General features: G+C 38.5%; 1 protein-coding gene across 3 annotated transcripts; it reads right to left on the bottom strand.

Annotated features, from left to right (window-relative positions):
• Positions 1–1079: 1079 nt before the first annotated feature.
• On the bottom strand, positions 1080–26489 carry HACL1 (2-hydroxyacyl-CoA lyase 1). Of its 3 annotated transcripts, XM_032991435.2 has the most exons (17): positions 26356–26489; positions 25263–25367; positions 19897–19937; positions 18577–18657; positions 14359–14431; positions 13767–13844; positions 12692–12786; positions 12101–12213; positions 10332–10467; positions 9067–9172; positions 7595–7678; positions 7191–7292; positions 6151–6305; positions 4598–4756; positions 4181–4288; positions 3434–3620; positions 1080–2963 (listed from the first exon to the last, which is right to left on the bottom strand). In XM_032991435.2, the coding sequence occupies exons 1-17, from the start codon at positions 26404–26406 to the stop codon at positions 2931–2933; spliced, it is 1707 nt and encodes a 568-aa protein (XP_032847326.2). In that variant the 5' UTR covers positions 26407–26489; the 3' UTR covers positions 1080–2930. The 3 variants fall into 3 exon arrangements, with proteins under 3 accessions (XP_032847326.2, XP_042657712.1, XP_042657713.1); XM_042801778.1 differs by lacking the exon at positions 19897–19937 and having other exon boundaries at positions 26356–26374; XM_042801779.1 differs by lacking the exons at positions 18577–18657; positions 19897–19937 and having other exon boundaries at positions 26356–26374.
• Positions 26490–26802: the final 313 nt, after the last annotated feature.

The raw sequence follows: 26802 nt of genomic DNA, 5'->3' as shown, positions 1-26802 counted from the left end.
CTGCTGATGGTTTCACCTGCGGTCCCATAGTTAAATTACCTCCTAGAGATGTCCAAAACCCAGCACTTTTCCTGTACCACTTGTTGGTCCCAGGTTCCAACCCCTTCCACGCATGCTGGTGTCCTCTCTTTGAAGGGGAAAATTGCTGCCGGTCTGACTTTCTGGGTTTCCCAACCACATGAACTGAGCAGACCCCTGTAAGAAAAGTTTTCAAAGGAACTAGACTAATAAAGTTATGGGTAACCTCCATCAAGGTGTAGCAAAATTTCAAATATTCTTTATTTACCTGAAAGCCGTAAGAAAAAGACTCAGAACTGCATCCTATTTAACCACTCACTTCTCCTGGTATGTCTCAGTAGATTACACACAGTACCTCCTCCACAGCATTTTCCTCTGGCTGAGGCCCAAGCATTTTCTCCCTATCGAGTTTGGTGTCTTGAGCCTGTTCAATACCTTTAATTCTGTGCTCTGGCCTTGAAGAAAAATTTCCAGTTAGCTAAAGCCACGTGGGTCAGCATTCCTCAGACTTAGGGCATCTGTAATATTTGACTCCTTTTAAAAAAATTAGGACATTTCAGAGATACCTTGTTTCTGTCTCATCTCTGAAACTATTTTCTTTCATATAGTTTCGTTGGCCTAACACTCCTCTTAGATGCAACTCCATGGTGTAAAACACAGTATGAAGAAGGTAAGCTATATAAACGAAGTAGTACACATTTCACTCTCCTTGGTTTTCTGTGGTCATTGTGCACTCTCTCGTAGCAAAAAACCTGATCATTACAACCTAAGAACTTCTATTATATCATGGTATTAGTCTATTTTAAAGCTGTAAGAAATGCAGCGGTAATTATTTTTTGAGCTTTTAAAAAACTTAGTGAAACCCAAACTGATGTTATTAATTATGTTACTGCCTCTCCACAGTTTCAAATTCTTTGCTTTCCATTTTCCAGGTATCTTATTAAAATGAATTGTGCATGTTATTGTGGTTATGTAACTTTTCTAAAAAAATCCAATGTAAGCTGATTTCCAACAGCTGACACAAAATGCTGACATAATTCAAACACTCTCATTAAAGAAGAAACAGTATAAAAATCACTTTTTATTAGTTTTCAAATACAAACCAAGAATTTCTGCATTTGCTTATCCAATGCAAATGATCTCCTCTGTGGTCAGTCCCAGCATTAACTCTTACAGATATTTTACAGCATCATAACGGATTATGTTCAAGCACTGCCACACAGTAAAATCAGTTTTTGAGAGTTAAAGAAGAATGAAACAGAACCAGTGACAAGACCCAACATTGTTCGACATGCCCTGCAGAGTACCCCAGAGAACACAGCGACTCCGCCGCCTTACGCTCACTCATGAGTTGTACCCATTCTATAGATTTTATCTTTTTGCACTTAGCCCTCCTAAGCAAATTACCTTTCTTGACTCAAACATTCACAGTGCTACACAGCTATTCCCACACACCCAGCCATCGGTGGTAACTCTGGTTAGACTGTGGTGCTCCTGCTCATGTCAGATACTAGCTTTCTGCACCAGTGTGCAGAGACATTCCTCTACCTAACAGCAGCCCACGGCCTCGTGCCAGACCCAGGCTGAAGTGCAAGAACTAATGAACCAAGCTTTCTGCAAACAACCTAACTGTAGGCCAGGATCCCCTGCCAGCCCAGTCCTCCTCCTCCTCAGCTCATCCAAGTGCCTTCTGCTAGTTAACTAACACTTAATGTCAACGGAGTAACAGACAATAGAGCAATCAGAGCTAGAATTTTCCCTTTTACATATGTAACAACAAAAACCTCCCGGTGCATTTAAGAACAGATGTAAATATAAAGTAACCTGCAGAGTAGTATACTAAATAGTAGATACCATGATAAAAGCATAGAGAAAAAACTACTTCACTTTTAAAGTCCAAGCTCTAAGTCAGATTGTCAGATGCAACAACAGATGAAAACACAGTAAACAGAACCACAGGTAGGCCAATTATCTGCTTTAAATGTTATCTCTGCATCACAGTGCAAGTTGGGCTCTAAGTTTCTATACAGTAAGTACATTATATGAAGAACCTTTGTTGCACAATTAGCCAGACACAGCATGAATGCCGGTTGCTGCTTTGTGATGCCAGCCAAACTGGACATTAAGCTCCAGACTAATACTTTTTTTTGCTGTTGTTCTGGTGAGTTGTTTTTTTTTTGTTGTTTGGGTTTAGGTTTTTTTTTTTTTGTCTTTTTTTTTAAAGCACTTCTGATTATGAAGATTTATGATCTAAGCTTCAAATAAAAATCTAAGATTTAATTTTTTTTCTAGAAGCACTGTAAATCCCAATTAACAAAAACAAATGCAACAGACAAACTCAGCCCTTGAGTAAGGCTGCATTTTTAATACACTACTTCTACCTGCAGTAGAAGCTGAAAAAGCAACTTGTAAAATTATGAAGTGACTATCAACCCAATGGGTTTCAATGCATAATGAGGCCAATCAGCACTTCTCCACAAGATGCTTTGTTTTGGTCCTTACAAGACTGTCTCTAACAACTAGCATGCTGGTGGTTGGTTAAAAATGAAGCTACTGTAATTAGACTGCCAAAGACATCTATGTTTTAGTCAGCATAAAACCCTGGCTCCCTTTGTCTAGAACATCCAAGATTTTAATTCACAAATCTTGATGGGTGTGATTCAGTAATAGTATGTAATTTTATCATCAGTGTTTCTGTACAATCTGCTAGAAGGCCTGGTATACATTCATATGTGTCTTTTTAATTTTACAATTACTTAATTTCAGCATTGAAAGATTCCTCTAACAGCAGTTCTAAAATCCCACTTTGTTCCAATGCTTATGTAAAATATAGTTGCACCAGTTCCACTTCTGGAAACCAATTTAGTTTTGCTTAACTCACTGCCTTGTATCACCATTATCTTCATCTTCTACTACAGGTTAGAACGAGTCAGCCAGGGAAATTCCTGGAAGCAAAAAAACCCAAACAAACAGAATAAAAAAACCATATAATGGACAAACAGTAAGAGGAAGATGATACAAATATGTATTAACTACCAGATGGAATCCACAGGAAATAAAGATTGCTGAAAAACATTTTATCTCATTTTGTTAGGAATAAAAAGGAACAATCATAAATTCTGGAAACAGTTGCTAAAGTCACTAACCATTAATAATAGCCAACAGGAAAAAAAAAAAAAAAAAAAAAACAAAACAACCAGAAAAACAAAACCCAAACTACAAAACCAAATCAAAAACCAAGCAAAGCAGATGGCACACTATAAAAGCACCCATTCTCCTATCTTCAAAATCTAAAGACATTTTTTCTGCCTTGCAACTATCTCTGCCTTTTCTACAGTTTAAGTGATACTTCCAGAGGATTTCAGACACTTGCCAAATGAAGCTTGCAGGAAAAGAAAGGAAAACACCTACATACCTGCTCCTTTCTCTCAGACTGTGGATCAATCATTACATTTATAAGAGAAGGTGTTTGCTTGTCAGTCAGGCTTGCTTTCAGAGCATTCTGCAATTCTTCTGGCGTTTTAACAAAGTATCCTTTACCTCCAAAGGCAGACATAATTTCCTCATAGTGTGAATTTGGCAGGAGGGAAACAGGAGGTACACTGTAACGAAATGGAAACCCTCTGATTAATGGCAGGGAAGAATTGCCAGACTGACCAACTTAATTACTTCAGCACTGATTTTGAAGTGTAAGCTGATTATTGTTCTGGCCTGATGAATGCTCCTGGGCTGGAAGCACTATGTTTCCTATACCACTTAAGCGATCTTTATAGGGTGGTATACTCAGTTTCATCTTCTGGAGACATTCCTGAGCAAAGTTTTAGCTTGCTTCTCTTGGTCCAGAGATCTCAGATCCAGCAGCAGAAGCCCAGTGCAAACTCAGAACACAAGTCTCAGGTAAATTTGGAGTTCATCATCATTTTGGACGTAAGCCCACTGTGAACTCTGTATTGTGTGGCCTGAATTGCTGCAGGAACCTGAGACAACTAATAGACAGTTGCTCTGCACTTGTTTTTGGTAACTGGTTCTTACTTATACAAACTTAGCCTAGGACTAAATACACTGTATGAAAAATTTCAATCACAAATCATTAAAAGTAAAGAGAATGACCATTTTGGTCACTTCTTCCTTAACTAACAGGACATACTTTGAAGATGCTCACCATGTAGCAGGATCTCCAAACTTTAACATCTCCTTCCAGGCATCTGCATCCAAACCAGTGTAAATGCCATTGTTGTTTACTACGATAATCAGGATTGGCAAATTGTATCTACAAAAAAGATGCATTTGGAAGAATTCTGAAATACTTGCACCTTTCTGTGAGATGTTAAAAGTGTTACTTACCCTTAAAAGGAAACTAAAAAAAAAAAAAAAAAAAAAATCACTTCCACCTGAAACATGACCCACTCATCACTGGTAACACATTATATCACAACAGGATAAAGACAACCATATATATTTTTTTTTGGTTTGTTTTCATATACTTTTAAGAGTACCCCCAGAGCAGTGTCCTTGGCTTTCTAGTTAAATTGGTCCTGGCAACATATGAAGAGGGTCTTCTTGAGCAAAAGACAGTTACCTGCAAATAGTTTCCACCTCCATCCCAGAAAATCCAAAAGCACTATCACCTTCTATGCAGATAACTCGCTTTTCAGGTGTTCGGTCTTTAGCTACCACTGCAGCTGCTATAGCAAAACCCAGTCCAACTCCCATCGTTCCAAAAGTACCTGCATCAAGCCTAAAGGGGAGAATACAGAATTACTATCCCGTTATTCCTACTCAAATTTTTAAATTAATCCATGGTGACCTCTCTTCACTTCTAATAATTTGCCATATACTAGTCAAATACTGTTTCTTAAACAGTTCGTATAAAGTGATACTAGATGTATAGATTAACATATTCAGTCAAACATTTTGTAAGACTGCAAATGTTTTAAGTGATATAAACATACTGGAATTACAATTCCAGTTGTACTACAATAAAGACCTATTCTGGTATGCTTTGAGCTTGCATAGTAACAATATTTTCAAAAACATTCAATTACTGTACGGATAAGCAGACTACATGAAATCTTTCTATATTTAATTTCTTGAAAATATAACTAGAACTCTGAAAGCCATCGGTTAAATACTGCTGTTCAAATTTTAGTCTTCTGTTCAACTTTTGAAATCAAATTGAAAGCTGTAATTAAGTTAGATCATTTCAGTCAGAAGCACATAATGGAAACAAAAGTACATAAAGAACTAGATTATCCTAGGGTTAACTTTTCAAATTTGCTTTCAGATATGCACAATGCAATCTGAAGAGACAACCATTAACATTATCATGCCCTTATTTTAAATAGGGGGGGAGGGGGGAAATGCAAACTCTTCTTTCAACTTTACTGGAAGTGTTTTTTTGTTGGTTGGCTGGTTGATTTTTGGTTGCAAAGTATTTAGGTTCATTTAGGACAAGAAGGCACCAGCTTCACTGTCAGATCAGAAGTTTCACCTCACCAGACAGAACCCACTTTTCCCCCTCATTCAAGAAACAGCACTTAATTCCTAGTTACATTAAAACTAGACTACACATTATGATTAAAGTGACATACCAACACTTCCAAATTTGAGTGCCTACATTTTAGACATGCAGGTTTACATGAAAGTGTGCCCAATATATAATGCAATTTTCAAAATGAGTTCATTCTTCTTAAAATTTTCCCTGATTTTAAGTGTGTTTCAGAGAAAAACTCTCCGTATTAATTCTTTTCAACATAAGAATCCCAGCAGTTGTTTGTATTTTAAATCAATATTTACTACAGACTCTGAGCACAGAAATAAACATTTAGATCAGGGAGTTCAACACGATGCTCCTCACTCACTTTTCACAAAAGCACGAGAAACTATCACCATTCTGTTGCAGAGCACACAGACAAGTCACAGAGAACTGCTAAATTCTGTAACAGGGCATCAGTACATGTGCAGGAAAACTTCCCTTAACCCCTCTCCCAACATGCTAAACTTTTATTTTTTTTATTTAGAACCTTTAAAAAGGATTACAAGAATTCTGGACCATCATATTTCTCAGCTAAATTAAAACATTTATACAGAGATCTAGCCTGTTAAGTCAGCACAACAAAGAAAATACCACACCTTTGACGAGGGTAGTAATTTGGAAGCATAGTTCGTCCAATGTCCATGGTGTTTGCTCCCTCACTTACTAAGATGCAGTCTTTGGGTATCAGCTCTCTGATGTGATGAAAGACTGTGTAATAATTCATAGGCAGGGATTTCTGTAATGCTAATCCCTTAAAAAGAGGAGATATTAGTAACTCCTATGGGTAGAATTTATAATAAGGTGCAGAACTGAAACATTTAAAAATGATGGAAACAATAATGCACTCTGCTAGGTAAGGCTGAAGTATCTGATCTTCCATGCACTACATCAAGGTCACTCCTATATCCATCCTGGTGACAATGTGTTTATCAGAGGTTTGCTCAGCTCAGCAACCCTTGGATGGCCTGTCATAGACAGGAAGTTATTAAAACTCAGTTTAACCTGAGAGGCATGTGAAATTTTTCTGCCCATCATTCTGACCACTGATAACCCTAAGCGAGCTGTCATCTGTGTGCTGGGAGGTGGTTCAAAAGAGGGATCTGCTAGAATGAATTTATTTTAGATCCCAATCTCAGAAACTAGCATCTGAGCTTGCAGAATACGAGTTGCATAAATATGCCAAGCATCTGTGGTCTTTTGGCCGTAACAGCTACTTGCTTTTAACAGTCCACCAGCATTGCTAAAGAGCTAAACAGCACAGTTACAGGAGAAAAATAAGAATTCATCTCCACTAGCTTCCACGTGGAACACCTGTCCATTGCTTAGAAGTCACTGCTCATAACACTGCAGCTCTGGCTGTGGTCTGCTATGACTGGCTTTAAGAACCCAGTCCCAAAGTTCAATGACTTCCACACAGTTTGAACTGACACAAAACCTAGAATACTTAAGTATTAAGACTTAACTTACATTTCATAAGCCTGACAAGAGTAAGCCACTACCAGAATGGTACAAATTTTCAAAATCTGTGACGTGATTGTCAGAAGTAATTGAGGAGCTTGGATACAGACCAGTGACAAAACTGACCATACATTGATACCTGTTAAGGTGAGAAACCTCTTCTTCAATATAAAACTACCTTTGATCTTTCCTCATTGTGAATTATTTTCTTTCTTAGCTTCTTCCACCACTCTGAATTAGAAGGATATTTCAATGGTCTTTTGCTGATTTCTTCTAAGAGCTGGAACAACATTGAAATGTTGCAGATATTTCTTTCAACGTATTTAAAAAAAACCACCATGACCATTAAGAACAGTTATGAAGAAAAATCCCAGCACAGTCACAGTAACACTAATCAGAATCTTTAAGATTTAATCTGGGAATAGACTGGATTCACAGCATGAATACATTGCCTGAAAAACAGTTCTCCTTGAACAGTTTGTATTTTTTTATTTTTTTTTTTTTTTTTTTTTAACTGGTAACTTCTTTATATGATCAGAGGAAATTAAGGTCAAAACAGGAGGACACCTGACATTACGTTACCTGCTTAGTCACGGTGCTTATGTCACCTAATAAAACTGCAGCTGGCCTCACGTTATTCCCCAGCTCTTCTGCACAAATATCGACCTATATTTCAATTGGAAAAAAAAAAAAAAAAAAAAGAGACCAACATTAACTCAAAGATATTAAAGAGATTTCTTTTCCAGTTCAAGTAAGGAACACTGTTTAACAATGTCTTCATACTTTATTTTAGCTGTACAGATAACTTCCTCTGCCTTTCATTGAAATGACATCAGGAGATCCTTTATTCAAAGTAAAATCCTGTAGGACATACCCATTTTAATAAAAGTTCATACATATCCTTAAAATTGATGCTTCTTTCAAGATCTTGCAGACAATACAGAACTTTATTAGAATATTAAGGTGGTGGTGATTTTAGTGATAATTATACAAGAGCCCAAAATCAAGACTTGGGTATACCCTTAAAGTCTATACAAAGCAGTAATTTTCTTACTGAGAAAAGTTTGGGTATGCTACTTAGCAGTAAGAATTTGGCTAGTATGAAGAAATTGAAAAGTAAATTGCAACCACTGAATAAACTTGCCCAGTTTCTTTACTAGTGATGTACAAAGCCTCTAAGGTTACATGGAATACTAACTTATGACCAGGCCACACAGAATACAAACAGAATTAGTATTTTAATACTAACCCTTTACAGTGAAAAAAAAAATTACTTTGTCAGATGAAAAAATATTTTTCTCCACATCCTTTAGAAAAAGGAAACATAAAAGATTATTATTTCATAAATCAAAAGGAATTTTAGCTTAAAAAAAATCATGCTATTCCTTTGGAAAAGATGCAAAATTTGGAACCTGTGATTATGTTCCAGACCACTGAAGGCAGGCCAGTCAGCACACTGAATCAACTTCTACTCTTTGATCACAGACTCCAAGGGAGGAGATTGTAAGGGCATAAAGAATTTAATGACTTGCCTTTCTAAGAGCTGGCAGATTGTCAAATACATTGATTAGTTAAATAGCCTTTCTTCCTCTTATTAACATTTCTGAGTGACTGAGCTCTTGTGATTGACTCTGGATCTGAAAGCAATTCTATTTAAAAAAAAAAATCCAGCTGAGAACCATCAAACAAGGTTTCACAATTTCAAGACAATTTGCTTTCAATCACGGAAATTCCAGTGCTCCAAAGATCACACAAGTATCATGAGTCTAATCCGGTATTAGTCAACTACACAGAATTGTCTGTCCAGCACCAAGTCCCTGATAGCTGAAACAATGTTGTAACCATTTTTAGAAAAAATAAGGAAGTAAAAAAAAAAATTAAAGAAACGGAAAGTATTTCTGAAGAACTACCATAACAATATGCACTTTACTGCACTGTTCATAGGGCAGTATTTGCCACATGAAGTACACTACCAAAATAATTTACAGTAATTGCTCTAGGCAATGCTAGAGCACAGAGGACTTCCTTCAAGTGATGGTAATTTTCCTGTTTACCTGAATGACCTTTACATCTTCTCGAAACCTTGGTGGAAGACCAAAATGCAAAATCCAATTCAACCTTGCACCAAGCAGGACGATTACATCAGCATGCTGTAATGCCCTAATAAAGAGAAATAAAAGAATCAGATAAGGAGGAATTATTAATTAAATTTAATAGTGTTTTCAAAGTTAGAAGTAATCCTAACCACCACATCAAACCCCAGAATATACATACAATCCTTCCCTCATCTAAGCTGCTTGCTTAGCCCCCAAACCCTCTATCCTTTTACACAGCCAATCATCAAGCCATTCTTGAGTTTAGGAACTCAAGAAGAAAATTAATTACTATTTCCCTAATACGCTGTGTTTGGGAAAGGAATCATCACACTATGAGACTAACAAGATGCTATAATGATGCTGACGTTGAAGCAAAAGACTCACTACTCTGACACTGGCAACAGTGGGTGCCAAGATTAAGATTGCTGTAAACATCTTAGTTTAGACTCCTGTGTATTCACCTTTCAGGTGTGTAGACAATATTTGGTATATTCTTTTATTCTCCATTTTTCTTAACAGCATGCTTAATAGTGATAAATCTAAGATGCTCAACAACAGACAATATTTTAATCTCAAAGTATATAAATGCTCCCTCTGCAAGCTGACTCTGCATATTCATACCTAGTAGAATTCTTATAGTCCATTCACATTAATTTTGCCAAAAGCAGAAAAAAGCTCTTGTAAATTACTTAAAACGTAGTCCTCCAGCACGTTTGAAATGCACTTTATTAAAAAAAAAAAAAAAAGGAAGGTAATTTAGTGATGGTGTATTGCAAACACCATGCTGAGACAGCAGATAACAGAACTTCAATTGTAATGTGTGCATCTCAGGCTTCTGCTTATGGTGTTAAAATAAAAACCTAGTAGTTTGTCTAGTGCATTAAGTTAAATGATTAACAAACTGTTTGCCAGTTTCATTTTATGTTATGAAATACATACTAACAACACTGATACATCTACTTGCCATAGGTTTCATAGTTACTGAATATTAGCTCTCAGATAAGGTATCTTCCTGGTCAGTATTCTAAGCATTGTTAAAAGTGAGCCACCTAAATCTGTTGTCTCTTTCCAAGCAAGATCTTCAGCGCTCTAAAATGAGGTGCAAAATGTGGCTGAAAAAATGTTCTTGTATGCATTTTGTCTTTCCTGGTATCTGTAGACCACCACAATTCCTAGTTGTTTCTCAGATGTTAGGATTAGAAGCCTTGCTTTATAATATTTACGTTGATCTTGCTGCAGCTACACAATTTGGATGGTTATCAGGAACTACTCCTTTTGCCATTGGTGTAGGCAAAAAAGGCAGTCCACAAAGGTCCACCAACTTTCTGACGTTGTTTTCAGCATGTGAATAAGCAGCACCTGAATAAAATGAAAGAGACTGCTTATTACTACAGAAACCTACCATATTTGCTTAAACTTCAATTCACTTGGTGACATTAGTGGCAGAAAGAATACTATTTCCCATTATGAAAGCTGCCTATTACTTTTCACTCTAGAGAACTCAAACCGTAACAACAAACTACAGATATTTGTGTTCAAATCTCCTATATTTTTGACAAAAGCTTTTTTTTTTTTTTAAGACTTCAGCTCAACTATTTAGCTATTTCTGTGAAGCAGGGCAGGGAGACAGAGATTTTGTTTAACTAAAATGACAATTTTGAGTGGGGGAAGTTTGGTCTTATGGGGCAGAGACTTCTGCAGCAGCAACAGATGACGACTTTTGTGTTGCACCATGCCATGTTTTGCTTGCCCTCTGCATGCAGCTGTACCACATGCTGCATAACAATCTGCCCAAACAGGTCTACTATAAGCCTTTAATGAAAAACAGAGAAGCTCAAAGATGACCTTGTAAAGATGTCTTTGTGCATACATTTACTGTGATGCTACCTTTGGTACATGGCTGCTGAATTAAGGCTGCCCAGGCCATCTAGAACAATTGACTGGTCCTTGTGCAGTGACTTAAGCCCATGAGTCTTAAATCCTGGAGAATAAACTTCTGTATTTCTTCCAAAAATGCTGCTAACAAGATATATCAGGAAGTCCAGACACACTTGGTAAGTAGAGACTCAACTGTTGACATTAACAAAACACATATTGATGTATTTTTGAATTTTCTACCTTTCACTTTCTAAGAACACTCTTTTGTTCATGTGTATCAAGCCACAGAGAAAAAAAATCCCTCTGCTGATTTACCTTCTGTCTACTATTTCATTACCTAATCAGTGATAAGATCCATCTCATCTCAAGCCTGATTAAACACAGAACCTCCCTCCATGACACAGATCATTCCCACATCTGCAGGAAACCAGCCTGGGTTAAACATATCAGTTATTTCATTTTTGCTCCTAACAGGCCTGCATCTTCAGCAGAAATGCCACCGCAGTGACTAACATTCCACAAGGATGGAAAAAATAAGTGAGCCAGCACAGACAATAATTATCCTCTACCTTTAGGGACAACTCTATTTCAGGAATGAAACACAACATCAGAATATAATGGAAAGTCTGTAAAACAGCAATAACAGCAACACCCACTGTGTTGCTTCATGTCTCCACACTGGAAGTGCCAGCCTACCTGTATGTCCAAATGAAAAAATGATCTTTGGTTATTCTGATTCTTGCTATATACACCAGAGCATCAGACAGAATATCACTTCCGTATTCTAACGGAATTTGTTTGGAATTTTGGAAGTGATCCCTTGGTATTGGCTCTAGCCTTAATTGAATGGTTACCCAAATTTTTTCTTCTTAAACGTGTATTTTATCAATTGACTTTTCCTAAACTCGATGAAAAAGACAACAGTTACACGACAGAATAAAAACACTCTGAAAACAGAGCGGATTTTAACATCAAATTTCAAACAAGTTCATTTGTGTTTTTTGTTTGCTTGTTTTAATTGAGAGTGAAAAGGAGATGGCTAACACTTATGGGGAAAAGAAATCATTTTGGTCATTGTTCCTGCCCAGCTCAAAGCTACATCAAAGCATGCTACCTTTGCCAATGATCAGCAGAGGCTGCTTGGAATGAGCAATGATAGACACTGCTTCAGATACAGCAGAGCATTCAGCCATGCTGACGGGAGGTGGCAGGCAGCATTCCACATACCTGGAAGTCAAGCAAAACAAGAGAGGCTCTTAAAAAAACATTCAAAGCAAGAAACATTGAAAGATAAAACCTATTGTTTAGCATAAAACTGCAGTCACTATATGCTGCGTTACAGCATTTATCAAAACAGGATATATTTTTTTAAAACAGGCTTTGAGGTTTTTCTTGCATGTTTCTTTAATCTTATAGGTAGTGTTGCTCCCGAGATTTACAAAGTGACATCACTGCTTTACCATCATATTAATTCATTCCTTTTTGCACATTTCATTACAAACTATAATCCATATCACATGTTATCACGGAACGTTACATTTAGAGGCTGGATTTTTAGTATCATTTCCACCTCATGGCAAATTATTTAGTCTATTGCTCTTATTTATCTTTTCTTGTTTTAAGAAAAGAATATAGAAAAATAACTTAAAACAACAATTTCTGTTATTCAGTGACTTGAAAAATAATGAACGTAATTTTTACGCACTTGACAGAGCTCTTATTCACCTGAAGAGTTACAAAATCACCAGGTATGTCAATATAGCAGGAACCTGGACGACCATATATGCTGGTTCTTACAGCCTAGAAAACAGATAATCACAGTTTTAACGACTGTTTGAAAGGATTTTAAAAATCTTTATGTGTAAAAACCAAGAAAGTCCTTCTGTAGGCAGAGAAGAAACAGGGTGTTTCGTATTGCTGAACCGCCACAGGGCAAACTCCCATGGACTGGATTTATACCAGTAAGTCTTGATAACTATTTACATTTTCCCCTATATGTCAGCTGAAGCCTTTCAGTAGACACACAGCATTAGACTGTAAATTATTTAATTTACAATGAGACAAGTGCATTATCTGTTGTGTTTGGAAATCCTAAACTAAATAGAATTCATCATGAAAAGTTTAAAGTAGCACAAACAGAGTAAAACCAAGGCAACCAGTGACTCCATTTTCTATTACTTTTGATTCTCCTTCTTCTATTACAGGTAGATGATGTGCTGAATTTGCACTTCTGGAAACAGTATCATTGTATGCAAAATTTGGGCTGATATAGCTGAAGTGTTGCTACAACAGTAGCAAGAGACTTTTGTAGCCTTTTTCGAGGCATTGAGATAAGGATGTGTTTTCTCTCACTCTCTCCAAAAAACCCATCAAACCAAGAAACTCAAACCCCAAATACAACCATCTCCACTGCCCCAACTCCATATCTCCTTCACATAATGAGTGGTAAAAGAGCTGAAGTTTGTAATATTACATTTCTAGTTATTGCACCCTAAAAGCATTTATTTCATAAAAATTTTCCAGCTCTGACTGAAGCCAACATAGAACACTGCAAGGACCAGTAAGCACCAGATTGAACCAGAATCTATTTGTAACCTCTTCCATACCACTGTTCATAGGAAAAACCTCCCTGGTTGTTAATTTACTCGATCGACCATCAACTAACATCTGCAGGATCAAACCATGTACAGTAACAACTATACAAAAAATAAACCCTCAGAACTTATACAGGAGGAGACAGTTATCTGATGTTCTGTTGCTAATTTAGTATCTTTTCATACCTTTTCAATAACAGCAGGAATAACTTCTAGGCTGCTTGGGCGGACAGACAGTTTGTTGTACAGCCTACCAGCTTCAACCTAAATAAATGCATATAACCATTATACTGATTCACCAAAGTGATTTGTTCATTTCCATCTCATTTCAACATGGATAAATGGAAAAAAATGACAAATGGAAAGCAACAAGCTGAGAACTTTCACATAGTAAAATGCAGTTCCTCAGCTGGTGGAAACTGTCAAAGCCAAGCACTCAGAGAAACAAGTATTCCCCCCCCCGAAAGTGGTGGCTGCTTTTCTTGGAAAGTTTATTTTGCTTTCTTCCATCTCAGAACAGACAGACAAAGGCAATTTATACCAGCTGAGAACCTAAAACAGAGTATGAATTCTAACACGAGTATGGGACAAAGACATTCCCGCTAACCTGCTGTATGTACACAACGTCAATTTTAAACCAGCAGATGGAGCAAATCAACAGCATTATAAGATCTGTTAGGAAATGTTAGTGCTTGGAATTGTTATTCCTAGACTAATGAAGAAACAACAGCAATTATTTAACTGAAACTTTTCTGTAGGAAGTTGTATGTCTGCATACCTGTGGGAATTCCTGGAAAGCTCCCATGGTTTCCTGATTTCTGTCAGAAGAGCCTCCAATAACAATCAAAGGCCTAGAAAAGTATATATTAAAAAAACAAAAAATAAAAAAAATATATATATATGTAAAACCAACCCTAAGCACACATCTATTTTTTTATAACTGCAATCACATCTGTAAGCTCTCTTTACAGTCCAATCCTACTGGTCTTGGGACGTTGTGAACCTTCAGCATCCTCACATCTCAACAGGAACAGAAAGTGACCAGCACAATGCAGGAGTGGATTCTAAAGATCAGCTTCTCAGAGGGCAGACTTCCTAGCAGCTTTTAAGTCGCTAGTTTTAGGACAGTCTGGCCGTATTAAGTGATCTGCATCTAGCATAAAAATTCCAAAGCCAAGTCATATTGCTAGCAATTTTCATTCAAGCTTGATAACATGGGTGACAAGGTGGTTTGAGAGGAATGACAACAGCTCATCTAAAAATCTAAAAGGTATCGATTGATCTAAAAAGTAACAAGAAGTTTGTTTATAAGAGGCATTGTCACATGCACAAAGACTAGAACTAGGAAACTGTAGGAAACAATCTTTTCAGAAAGATTAGATTTTCTTTGTATGCAACTTGGAACACAGCAGGAGTTAGCTGACTATCCAACAGCACTTCTCCCTGCATCCAGTTTTTAGTAAAAAAAAATAACCCAAAGACCAAAGAGATAACAAAAAGTTAACATGCCTACAAGAAGTCCTGTTCTTAAATTAGTTCATGTCTATGTGAGAAAGGCAACACTAATTTACAATATGAGCTATACATTCTACAGAACACATTTTTATTATAATTTCCATGAAATACAGTAAGTTATTTTCCTACAGTGAATGAAAACTGGTCTTTGATTCAGTTTGTAGGTGAAACTCCTTAAAATTCTAAATGCTGAGTCAATAAAAAAAGGCCGTTTTATTAATCTGCTCATTCATCCACACAAAATTGAAATACTGGGTCAATAGCTTTCTAGGCTTTTCCTCCTAAACAATTTCTCTTCAGCTATAGATTTCCCTTGACTGCATTTATCTATACAATCCATTAAGCTGCAACAATTACAGTGTGCTCAATGCATAAGCCTGAATTTTATCACCCATCAGATTTGTATCTAGACTTGCATCTAGATCCAAGCTTCATAACCAGGCGATTTCTCTGCCACAAATAATAATAAAAAAAAAAATACCCTCAGTTCTAATCCCCTGACATGGTCAGATGAGAACTTCAGGCTGTATCTTACCCCTGTGAAAAATCCTTGTGAAAAAAGTGCATTTGGTGTATCTTCTAGATATTTTATTCTGCTGATTCTCTCTTCTCAGCAAAATGACTATCTATTTATAACCAGTCTGTTTCACAGTGATAAACTCTATGTTCCTTTCACTTACCCTTTCCAAATTAATTTATATGTTTTAATAAACAAAATAACTACTACTTCCCAATGCCGAAATACAATTAAGAAAATGCTGTACTATTAAGAAAGCCAACTTTAATGGCTATATCTTGAAAATATCTGGTTCCGCTTTTAAAGTTTACATAATTGTAACCAGAAATAGGTTCTTCTCCCAATGAAATCATCGTACTACTGTCACAATATGGTAGACATTTTAAAGAGCAGTACTTATAAATTAAGTCAAAACCAACAGTGAGGCAGGAATAACAATCACTATAATGAAACTAATAAGAATAACAAGCCTTATGGACTTGCAGAACAACTTTGGTAAATTTAAAAAAAAAATTTCAGCTGCAATTTCAGGTAAAGAGAATGGTATTTCACCATGCTACCATATAGTGAAATCTTACCAACCATCACAAACTATTCTTTGGAGTCCATTCTCATAGCCAACTTCAGATACAAAAAGTTTCACTCAGAATGAGGCAGGAGAGAAGATGACAGCACAGTAGGTAATTTTTAACATGAAATATCAAAAGGTTTCACCCCTGGAAATGCAGTTTACCAGGGACTTGTTAGCTACCTAGTTGGCTAGATTACTATGTCCAAGAGCTCACTGTGACAAGCTTTCAGGGCAAACCAAAGGCTCTTCTACTCAGCCAACTTCTGCTCCAGCAATAAAATCTAAAAGCACAATTGGTAGCAAACTGTGCTATCACGCTGCTTGACTTTCAGCTGATAGAGAAAAGGTTTCTTTCACCTGGAAGTGACAAACTGAGTAGAGTCAGTAGAATGGGTCTCTAGGCTCAAGGAAGACAACTCAGACTGAGCTTTAATGACTATCACTTAGTCCGAGTTATTTAAAGTCAGAAGCAGTAGGGTCAGTTCAACTATTAGCTTACTCCTATGAGAAACGAGCCACAGCTCAGTCACTGAAGCACAGTAACAATGCCAGATGTAATGCCATGGAATTGCACAACACCTGGGAGATACCGATGAGGGATAATCTTGACCTAAAATCAGTCTCTTCACACCACCTCCTTGCAGAGTATGGTACAGAGCAGGAGACTTAACACCTTGTTGCTACAGAAAGGGGAAGGTGTCTCCAAGTTCTGCTCCCAGCTGCACAATCCACTCCCTCCCTCAGCTATGTACTCCATGCTCGCCTGACCGCAGAGTGAGCCGATTTAGATTGCTTACCTAACATTACATTATTTACTTATTTTTGCAGGGCTGGCTTTTTGAATAATGAACTGAATGTGACTGTTGGGGCAGACAAGTCCCAGAGCTGTCAAGAGGGCGAGCAGCAGGAGCACATGGCCAGGAGAAAGGTGTGGAAGTGAGATGGGCCTATGTCCCTTTCCACGGCAGACTGTATTAGATTGGGGTAACCAAACCCCTCAATGTGCATCATATTTTCACCTCCTTTCCTTTGCCTGCACTACTCCTGCTCTTCCCCTGCAACACTCCTTTTCCATAGTGGCTGCCCAAGTATTCAGGCTGCTGTCTAGTGAAACAGGCTAGAAAGTGTTTAGTTAACAGAAAAATCCCTAGTCTTTCTCTTCAAAGCATACACCCTTTCTTGTAACAGTAACGCCAGCCAAAAGAAAATGTGAAAGCATGTTTGGGATTCTCAGACACTCAATGGAGGTGTCAAAGAAAATTAGTTTCATTAGGCTAAATTTAAGATTTGCAAACGCTTACTTCTCTCCTTTTGGCACATGGCAGACAAAAGGCAAGTCTGATATCACCAATGAAAAAAATCATTGGGCAAACACTGTGATTTGGCCAGTGAAAACCAATCTTCTTACTACACTGTCAAATCTTCTGCCAAACTGGATAAGTCACTCCCTTTACCTTTTGCCAGGAGTACAGGTTTACACAAGATCAAGTCAGGTAAACAGATCTTATCTCAGACAAATATAAGCTTGTGAGAGAATAGTAATGTCTCCTGTAAATCCACAAGTGAGTACCATGACTAATTCTTTCTTATAACCAAATTCATAACTGTTCAAAAGGAAGGTGATCTTTCTTTTTAATCTAAGGTCACACAGGGGCAGCAAAACTTTAGTCAGTAACTCATTTTAAAAAAAAGGATTTAAACACTTGAGGTCTCTCTTCAAAGTGTCATAGACTCAATTTGTTAGCATTCCCATTATTGAGCTTCCCTTGCCCATCACCCACCGTTGATCTAATCCTCCAGATCACATGTGCTTGGCATTACCAGAGCTTCTGCCCAAAATACCTCATACACCTTTCTGAACAGCTTTCAGTGGCAGACCAGCTAAAGTTGTCATGTCTCAGGGAAGGTTTGTGGGACTAAACACTATCTCTCTGTACATAATTATATTCAGTGCTTAATTATGGTTTTAAACATCTGCACAGGAAGCAAATACAGATCTTAACAATGCAGCTGTGAATCTGTTCAAATATGAAATACCATAATTCAAGGGCAATGTGGATTTAAATTTAGTAAAAACCTCTAAGACTCCTTATGATCAATAAAGCATTACAGGCTGAGTATCAACTTAATTTTCAAATGTACCCATACAATCAGGTATACTGACGGATTTTCCAATACATGCATAATGGGGTAGGACAAAAAGCAGACTTTTCTCCATGAGAATATAAAAAAATGGAACTAAGATACTTTTAGGGTTGATAAAGGAAGAATTCCCTTCTCATTACCCACAAGAACGAAAAAAGTCCTATACTAAATACCATGGAGCTCAACATCTGCAACAAGTAACAGCAAACAATTATTAGAATTTTAAAGGGAACACATAGTTAAATTACCAGCAGTTCATGGTTGCATTTGCCATCCCACCAAGGGCGTGTAAAAAGCCTGGACCGGACACTACAAGACATACTCCTGGTCTAGAGGTGGGGGGAGAGAAAAAAAAAAAACAAAAAAAACAAACAAAAAAAAAAAAAAAAAAACCAAAAACAACCATAAGTACCAAATAAAATTAGTAAGATGCTGAAATATAAATCATTAAAAGTTTTACTCATATCATCAAAATGCGTGAATGGCAAGGGATTTGTATGAAGGACTAAAGATAGATGTAGGCATCTGAAATCATTTAGCTGCTTCAACCCAACTGAAAAAGCAAGTGAACAGCTGTTAGGTGCCACCCACACAGAGGTCTGCAACATATGCAGGCTCATCATAACACAGCTCCTTGCTTATTTTATTGCATTTACTCCATCATCTAGCTTTTATATGGAATTTGGTAAGCCACTTATCTGCAGTTTTCTCAACTCCACTTCAGCACTAGATATCAAATGAAGAAAGCTCACAAAGAAGTGTATCTGATTCAACACAAATTTTATTATAGTTTAATGCAGCCAGAGGCACTTGTTATTCCAGGTAATGAGATAAAAATGACAATTCTCAACTACTGAGCATTCATAACTCTTTACATAGCAGAAAAAACCCAGCTTACTTCCAGAGAATTATTCACAGGAAGAAAAATGACAAAACTGTATAACATGGGTGTCAATCTTGCAGACAGAACAAGGAATGATCACCTGCATTGCTGGGTCTGCAACTGTGAGCAAGCAGACACCAGATGTTTACTTTAGAAAAGGATCCATGGGATACCCAAGAAGCACACTTCAAGCCACAGGCCACAGAGTGCTTCCCAACAACATTAAGAGAAAAAACACAGTAGAAAAGAGGAAAAGCCAGTACTTTGTGTCAGGACTGGAAGGCATATGATCAGTCTCTGTATTGATAAGGGATTTGTTGAGTAATACACCCAGATGATGAGATTAAGCTATAGTGGGTTCAAGCTGCAACAATCAATGGTGGTATGATTTCTGCCCCTCTTACCAATGGTGCTACACTCAGAAATTAAAAGAGGAAAAAATAAAAAAGTTGTAAAATGGACAATATCATATGATCTTAAGCATCTCCTTGTTCCTGCCCTGAATCATAGCAATAGAAATACTGATAACTGTTACTGACAGTTATTTTAAAATTCATGTTCCATTTTAACTGCCCCACACCTGCACACACTAAAAACACCCAGCTCCAAAACAGAAAAACATTCCTAGCTTCTAACTGTTGAGTGCAATATAGTTATAATATTATAAAATAAATATGGAATGTACCTGCCAGTCAAATATCCAACAGCAGATGCAGCATAACAGGCCTATTGAAAACATTGGAGTTAATTATACAGTTATTATTATATATACATTTCATGATATCTTACAAGCAACCTTCAACAAAAAAATACTGAAAATAAGCAGGTACAGATTTTGCCCTGATTGTTAGAACTTAAATCTAAGTAGAAGTACCTCTCCACCATCCCTATTATAAGGTGTGTTCATGAACACTTATCTGAAAAATCTCAAAACTCGTCTCCACATTTCAGGCTTCTGTCATTCCAGGACATTACATTAGGAACATTTGTTGTTTTAAAAATGAAAAAAAAAACCCAAAAAAACCCAAAAAACAAAAAACAACATAAAAGAAAGCCCCCATAAACAGGGAAGCAAAAGAAACAGAACAGCATAAGAAACTTCTGCCTTCTGGATTAACATGGAAGAGGAATTTACAAGAGCAAGGCAACAAACAGAAATCCAGCCACCACGAGAATGATTCATCATATTTCAGAAGTTAAGCAGAAGGCTGAAATCACGAGCTGAAGAGATTCGTTAGAAGATTAGGGACTGCCTTTTACAAGCTGAGCTGCTGAAGTATTTCTCACTCCACTTCTGGTATTGCACTTGGCTTTAGCTACTTTGATATTTTAAAGGAAAACTTCATTTTGGGTAATTTTCACAAAAGGAATGCCTACAACATACGTTAACATAGCTTAGCAGCAGTATTACTATGGACTATGTTTTTATGCTATTCCTGTAGTAACATTAAACATTCAGATATAAAGTCCACCTGGTAACAAGACAGTCTAATCAAGTAGAAACAGAAGCTTATGGGTGACCTGAGAACTCCCAAGGATTCACATATGTGACATTGCCCACTCCCTCTCTCACATTCTCATGTTTTTGTCTTGAATTCAGCAAGTTCTAACACTTAATGGAAAAAAGTAATTTTGCATTTTTTTTTTTTTTTTTTTTTTAAGCAAGCTCCTGGCCTTATAGGTTGCCTCTTTCATTTTGAAATAGAGTTGGGATTTTGTTTAGCTTTATTTGAGTGGTATTGTGGTAAGAAGAATAAGTAACATTATTTAGTAGCTCCTTCTACAAGTTTACAAAGCTACTAAACATATTCCTCAAACCTATGAATAATTCTAGGTAACACAGCTTGTTAGCAATGTCAGCTTAAATGAGTGAAAACACAGACTTGTAAGCTTTTACACAGAAGGAGAAACTGTCTTTAATATCCTCATGCTTATACAGACACAGATCAACTGTTTTGAGAAAAACTTGGGGCTTAGAGGAATAATAAGCAGCCCTTATCTTCTTTGAAGCATTAGGATAGAGAATTCTTGACAAAAAAGTACATTAACAAGAAAAATCTCTTTCTACTTTTCCTAAGCCTCTGACGTGAAGAAGAAAAATGTTGCTAATATTCAAGAATTAGATAACAATTTGATGATATACCTGTGTGCAAAAGCTTAGAAATATTTGGAGTAGGTGTTACTAAAAATCTTCTTAATGGAGCTCAAAGCACGGTGTTGAGTTTCCATAGCAATAATTTTTTAGAACCGAGTGGCAAAATAAAGCAGCACATAAAATTTAGGTTCATGTACAGTCATTGCCATTCAAACTTTTAGTGCTCCATTCTGCAACGAAGCAACATGACTAAATCTACCTGTATTTAGAGGAAACCAGTAATTCTGAAGGTACACTTAAGATTATTTTTGTGTGTGTGAACAGTACGGACAAAAATCCATTTTACCTATGAACCTTGCACCACCCTCTCACCCCACCAAAATATGAATAAATGGCACTCGTATTATCTGTTAAGATTACATCACAGATCCTTATTTTCCTCGGACAGGCAATAAGGATGTAGGCAAATAAAATGACAATGATCACCAAACCCACAATCAACAGTAGGAAGCAATGTAGGAGGTCCCGATGCAGGCACCGAACTCTGCGATCGCCCATGAGCGCTGGGTTTGAACTGTACCCAAAGCAGAGGCCTGTTGCTCCCATACAAGTAGAAGCACACTAGGCAGGGCTTAATTAAATTAGTCTGTTTTCAACTAAAACAAAAGGAAACTAATACAATGTAGCTAGTAAACAATGGTTAAGCATTTTTGTACCCAGTGGCCCAGTGAAAACAGTACTGCCGTGCCTAGGAGCAGGCCTGAAGCCCTTATGTTAATCGTATCTAATGTTAAATGTTCCTACAGGGCTTGTGAGCAACTGGGTATGAGAACTTGCTGTATGAACCTGAGCTTGGTACACGATGTCTCTTGTTATGACATACAACCTAAGTGTGGGCCTTGAAAACATTGACACAGGTTTAAAGCAGCAGTCCCGGCACGGGAAGCAACTTGCTGATGATCAGTTACTGGCCACTGAAGAAGTGCCACTCTGAGAGCTGGGAAGACTGACACTCCTTTTGCTTTAGGCTAAGCGAGGGAGAACAAAACAAACCAAACCAACCAACCCAGAATAAAAAACAACCAACAGATGTGCAACAGGATAAGGCACCTGTTTTGGCCTGGGAAAGCAACACCCACCCAGCACCACACAGTCCAGGCACGGAGGCCAATGGGTAAGATCTATTCAGAACATCTTATAAAAAGAGATCTTTAAGAGGTGGAGAAAAAAGATGTCCACTTTGGTTCCAGCTGCCTTCATTGAAGGGTTCTTGAGTCTGATTCCCTTGACAGCTAGCACCATTCGTGCTAACTACAGTGTACCAGCTCCAGCATATTATGTACTCGTGACTAACTTAGGATATGATTATCAAGAAGAGATCGCTTTGGATATGTAGTGATAATTATTATTAAAGATTAAGAACGAAACATTAACAACATGTATTGTTAATGAATATCTGGTAAAGGGTGTTCTAGAAGTTTAAAACTGACCTGGGTTATCTGTCTTCTAAACAATCACAGCAATCTCTAATTACCCAGGGACAGATACACAAAACACATGCCCCTATCAAGTTGCAACATAACTATGCAGTGTTCAAGGGGCATACGGGACACAGGTTAAACTGCTTCTAGCAAACATGCCACGTTACAGGCCACAGAACATTATATTATGGGTACTGGTAGTACTACTTAGCTTTTAACTTCATGCTTTAACTTCATCTTTCTAGTCAAACCGTTTACTCTGCAGTTTTACGGGCTTTGGCTATGTCTAGCCCAGAAATGAGGCAGAAACTCAATCCCTGGAAAAGACCTTTGTTTTCCATGTATCTCAGATCATATATAGCTGCCTTCACCAATAAAGGAAGCAGCTGTATACACATCCTCCGCAGACAGACCACACAACTGATGGACAATTAAAACCATGACATCTGTACATATTAAGTGTATCTTGAATATACTGTGTATAACCATTTACCCTCTCCTCTGCCAAGCAATTACTCTACATCTTCACTGAGAACAAAGAACAAAACAAAACCCACCACAAAATATATCTTTGGTCATCATTTTCCTTTCCTCAAAGAAGAGAAACCCTGATATTTTGATGTAAAAACAAGTCTCCATGTTATCGTTATTCCCTAAAGCAAAAGTACCTCACCATACACAGCAGAATGCTTCTTGTATTCTTCAATCTAACAGAAAAGCGCCTAGTAAAGAGTGGTAAATAGGACAGCATCTCATTTGGCAGTGCGAAGCAATCTTCCCTGTTAACTACAGACAGATGAGGAAATTAAATTCAATCATGTTAATAACCAAGGCTAAAACTAGAATACTTGCTAAATAGCCTACAGGAATATAAAGACTGTGTTGAATTCCCAGTCCTTCAAAGGAGTCAAACATACCTTTTAAACATATCTGCATAGGTTTGCCTCTCTCACATGTTACAGGTTTTCCAGACACATGAATTCCTCTATAAATTCTCACATTCCAGTATAAAGATGTAAGGATTAGACAGCAAAACACACAACCTGTGACCACACGATTTAAGAGAACTACTATTTTAATACTTTATTGATGTCTGGGATGATCTGTGGAGGCTGTGAACTACATGGTGGAAAACAGGAAAGGAACACTGCTGCAAAATACAGGTAGCTGAATACTGTGCAGGTCCAGAACATTAAAAGGAGTTCCTTGGAAAAGTGGTAAAATTCTAATTAATAGTGTTCACAAAGAGACAGGATCCATAAACAAGTTAAAACACAAGAAAAATCTCCTGAAAAGATAATAATAAAACTATTTGTTTATTTGTTGGCATCAGCTACGGAAAATTGACAAATGATGTAGAGCAAGTCTAGCAGAGTATGGAAAGCTGATGGTCCATTTGCTAGCAGTCCAATATTGAATCAGCTTGTGCAGCAATCCTTGAAAATGAGGTATAAACCTGAGGTTACTCTATTCAGCCCCAGACCACCTAAGAAACTACTGAATGCTTGAAGAGTTACTGCTGGGGAAAAACAAACTAATCAAGAACTGGTGGCATAACGTCAAAATGCTAATGAGTTGGAATCTAATTTCTGGTACCCGGACAATGAAGCTGAAATATAAACAATTAAGAGTGTCTAAGTGTATGCTCATGCTTGACTTTGAGCATTCAGACACATTATAACTTTCTGTGGTTTGATGTTTGGTGAGCTTTTAAAACACAGTTAAGGAAAAAGAAAGATACTACAAATACTGCAAGTAGTCAGGAAAAGTTTATCAGCAGGAAAACTTTCCTCTTTGGGCACTGCAAGAACAGAACAGAGACAAAAATCTGCATTTTTAGGCCTGTAGGTAATAAATCCCAAGTAAAACATCCTTCTAAATAAAAAGGAAAAATAGTAGCTAAAAAAGCTCTAAAAAAGGAATGAAAATACCATCAATTAGAGAACTACAATATTGTCCTAATTTGGAAGGGAGGACATCAGCAAAAGAAAATGACAGTAGAAAAATGTAAGGGAGAAGTATCTTGGAAAATCTGTAGAAAGCTATAGAAAAACAAAAAACCTGGATGAACCTCCTCAAAAAGTGGCAGATAAAATCTGACAATGTATTACTCGAAGGAGACAAAATTGATTATTTTTTCTTTCTGCAGTAAAATGCTTTGTTCAAATTCTTTTTCTCTATTTTCATCCTATCTTCTCTTCCTTACTGGAGAAAGGCATCTAAAAATGAAAAAAAAGTTGCAATTCCCTTATGAGAAAAGGAGGGAGCACTTAAAAATGAAAGGGGGAGAAAGAAACGCCCAACTCAATCCACCAATGCTCTCCCTTATTCTAGAATGACAGTAACTACTTCTCCAGAGGTTCCTTAAAGGAACGTTCAGAGACTACATTCTTCTTGGTAAGAAAAGGTAAATTAGATTATCCATTGTAAAAGAGTTAAAGCAAAGAACTGGTCCCACTATCGATGTATACTTACGGCTTGTTCATTTCTCATTCCTATGTATTTTATTCCAACTGCTTGGGCCGCAATTGCAATTTCAGTGACTGGAATACCAACAATGCCAAACATGTATTCAATATTCTAGAAAGAAAAACGTTAAAAGAAACCTGAATTGTTTTCAAAACATAGCTTTAATAAACGTGTGAACCACAATCATGCTAACTATATAGGCAGTCTAAAAGTAAATTGCAACAACATATATATATTTACATAAAAGTTCACAGGCCACTGCTGGAATGTATACAACAGCAGCTGGCATTTGCTGCTCAGTCCTCTGTAGCTGTTCCACTGCTTGTAGGCCTCCAAAATCCAGTGCTTCCACATCTGTCCAGCCCAGCTTCTCGGTCAATGTATGTTTAGCTTTTTTAACTGACCACTTCTTACTTGGGACATCTCTGCTACATCATCTTCCTGTTTCTCAGTATGTCAACTTTACCTCTTCTGAAAATTCCTCACATTGTTACATATTTTTACGCTTTCAGAGAATTAGCCAAAAAAGGCCCCAAGAAACAATCGGGATGGTAGCACGCCTAAGAAACTTAAAGATGAAAAAACTATGCTTTCTTTTATTGCAACTGAACTACCTTTTCGTGTACCACAGACCAAACAGAAAGCCCTCCTGTTAAGATCGGTACCAGTTCAGCACCGTTTCCAGTTTAGAAACGACACAGACTTGCGGCGACTGAAGAGGGGGAGCTGCCGCGGGCAGCGCCTGGTGCCACCGGAGGCACGGGGTGAGCTGGGGAAGGGGCGCGCCCGTACCGAGCGGAGGCCCGGGAAGGCTCTCCGGGCTCCCCGCCTCACGCCGCCCCCGGGGGCCGGGCCGGGCCGCCCCCGGGCGGGGCCCCCTCGCTGCGGCGGCACCTCCCTCCGTCCCGCCAGGCCCCCCGCGCCGGGAGAGCGGCAGCAACGCCCGGGGTGAGTCCGGCCGCAGCGCACTCGCTTCTCGCGGACACCCGTGGCCCAGCCGCCCCCCGAGGCCGGCGGGAACTGTCCCTGCTCGCTCGCCGTAGAGGAAGCGGCTCTCCGGTTCTCGTCCCGTCCCGCCTCCGCTCCCCCGCGCTCTTACTTGAGCCTTGAGGGCCTCGGCGACGAGCTGGGCGCCGCTGGCGGCGGCCATCGCGTCTCCGCGGCCCGGCCGCCCACCGAGGATGCGCACGGCGCAGGACCCGCGGCCGAAGGTCGGGAGCCACTGACTGGCACTCCGCCCGGCCAATGAGGCAGCGGGAGGGGCGGGCCCGAGGGCAGCGGATGCCCTGCCCCCCCCCCCCCCCCCCCTTTGACCCCTCTGGCAGGCGGCGGCAGGGGAAGCCTCCTATTGGCTAGGGCGGGCAGCCAATCGGAGGTCGGGAGGTGCCTGCCGCCCCTACGCACCGCCGGCCCGTGGCGGTGCCGAGCGCGGAGCGGCCGCCAGGGGGCGGGGGCGGCCCGGCCGGCCCGGCCCGGCGCGTGGCGTGGCGTGGAGGTGCAGCGTGAGGCTCGCGGCGCGTGGGGGCGGCGGTTGGGGACGCTGCGG

The sequence above is a fragment of the Tyto alba genome, unplaced genomic scaffold, assembly GCF_018691265.1.
Source record: "Tyto alba isolate M040663 unplaced genomic scaffold, T.alba_DEE_v4.0 Super-Scaffold_38, whole genome shotgun sequence".
Lineage (NCBI taxonomy): Eukaryota > Metazoa > Chordata > Aves > Strigiformes > Tytonidae > Tyto > Tyto alba.
Note: the sequence above shows the minus strand (reverse complement) of the source record. Positions and strands in the feature narration are given on the sequence as shown.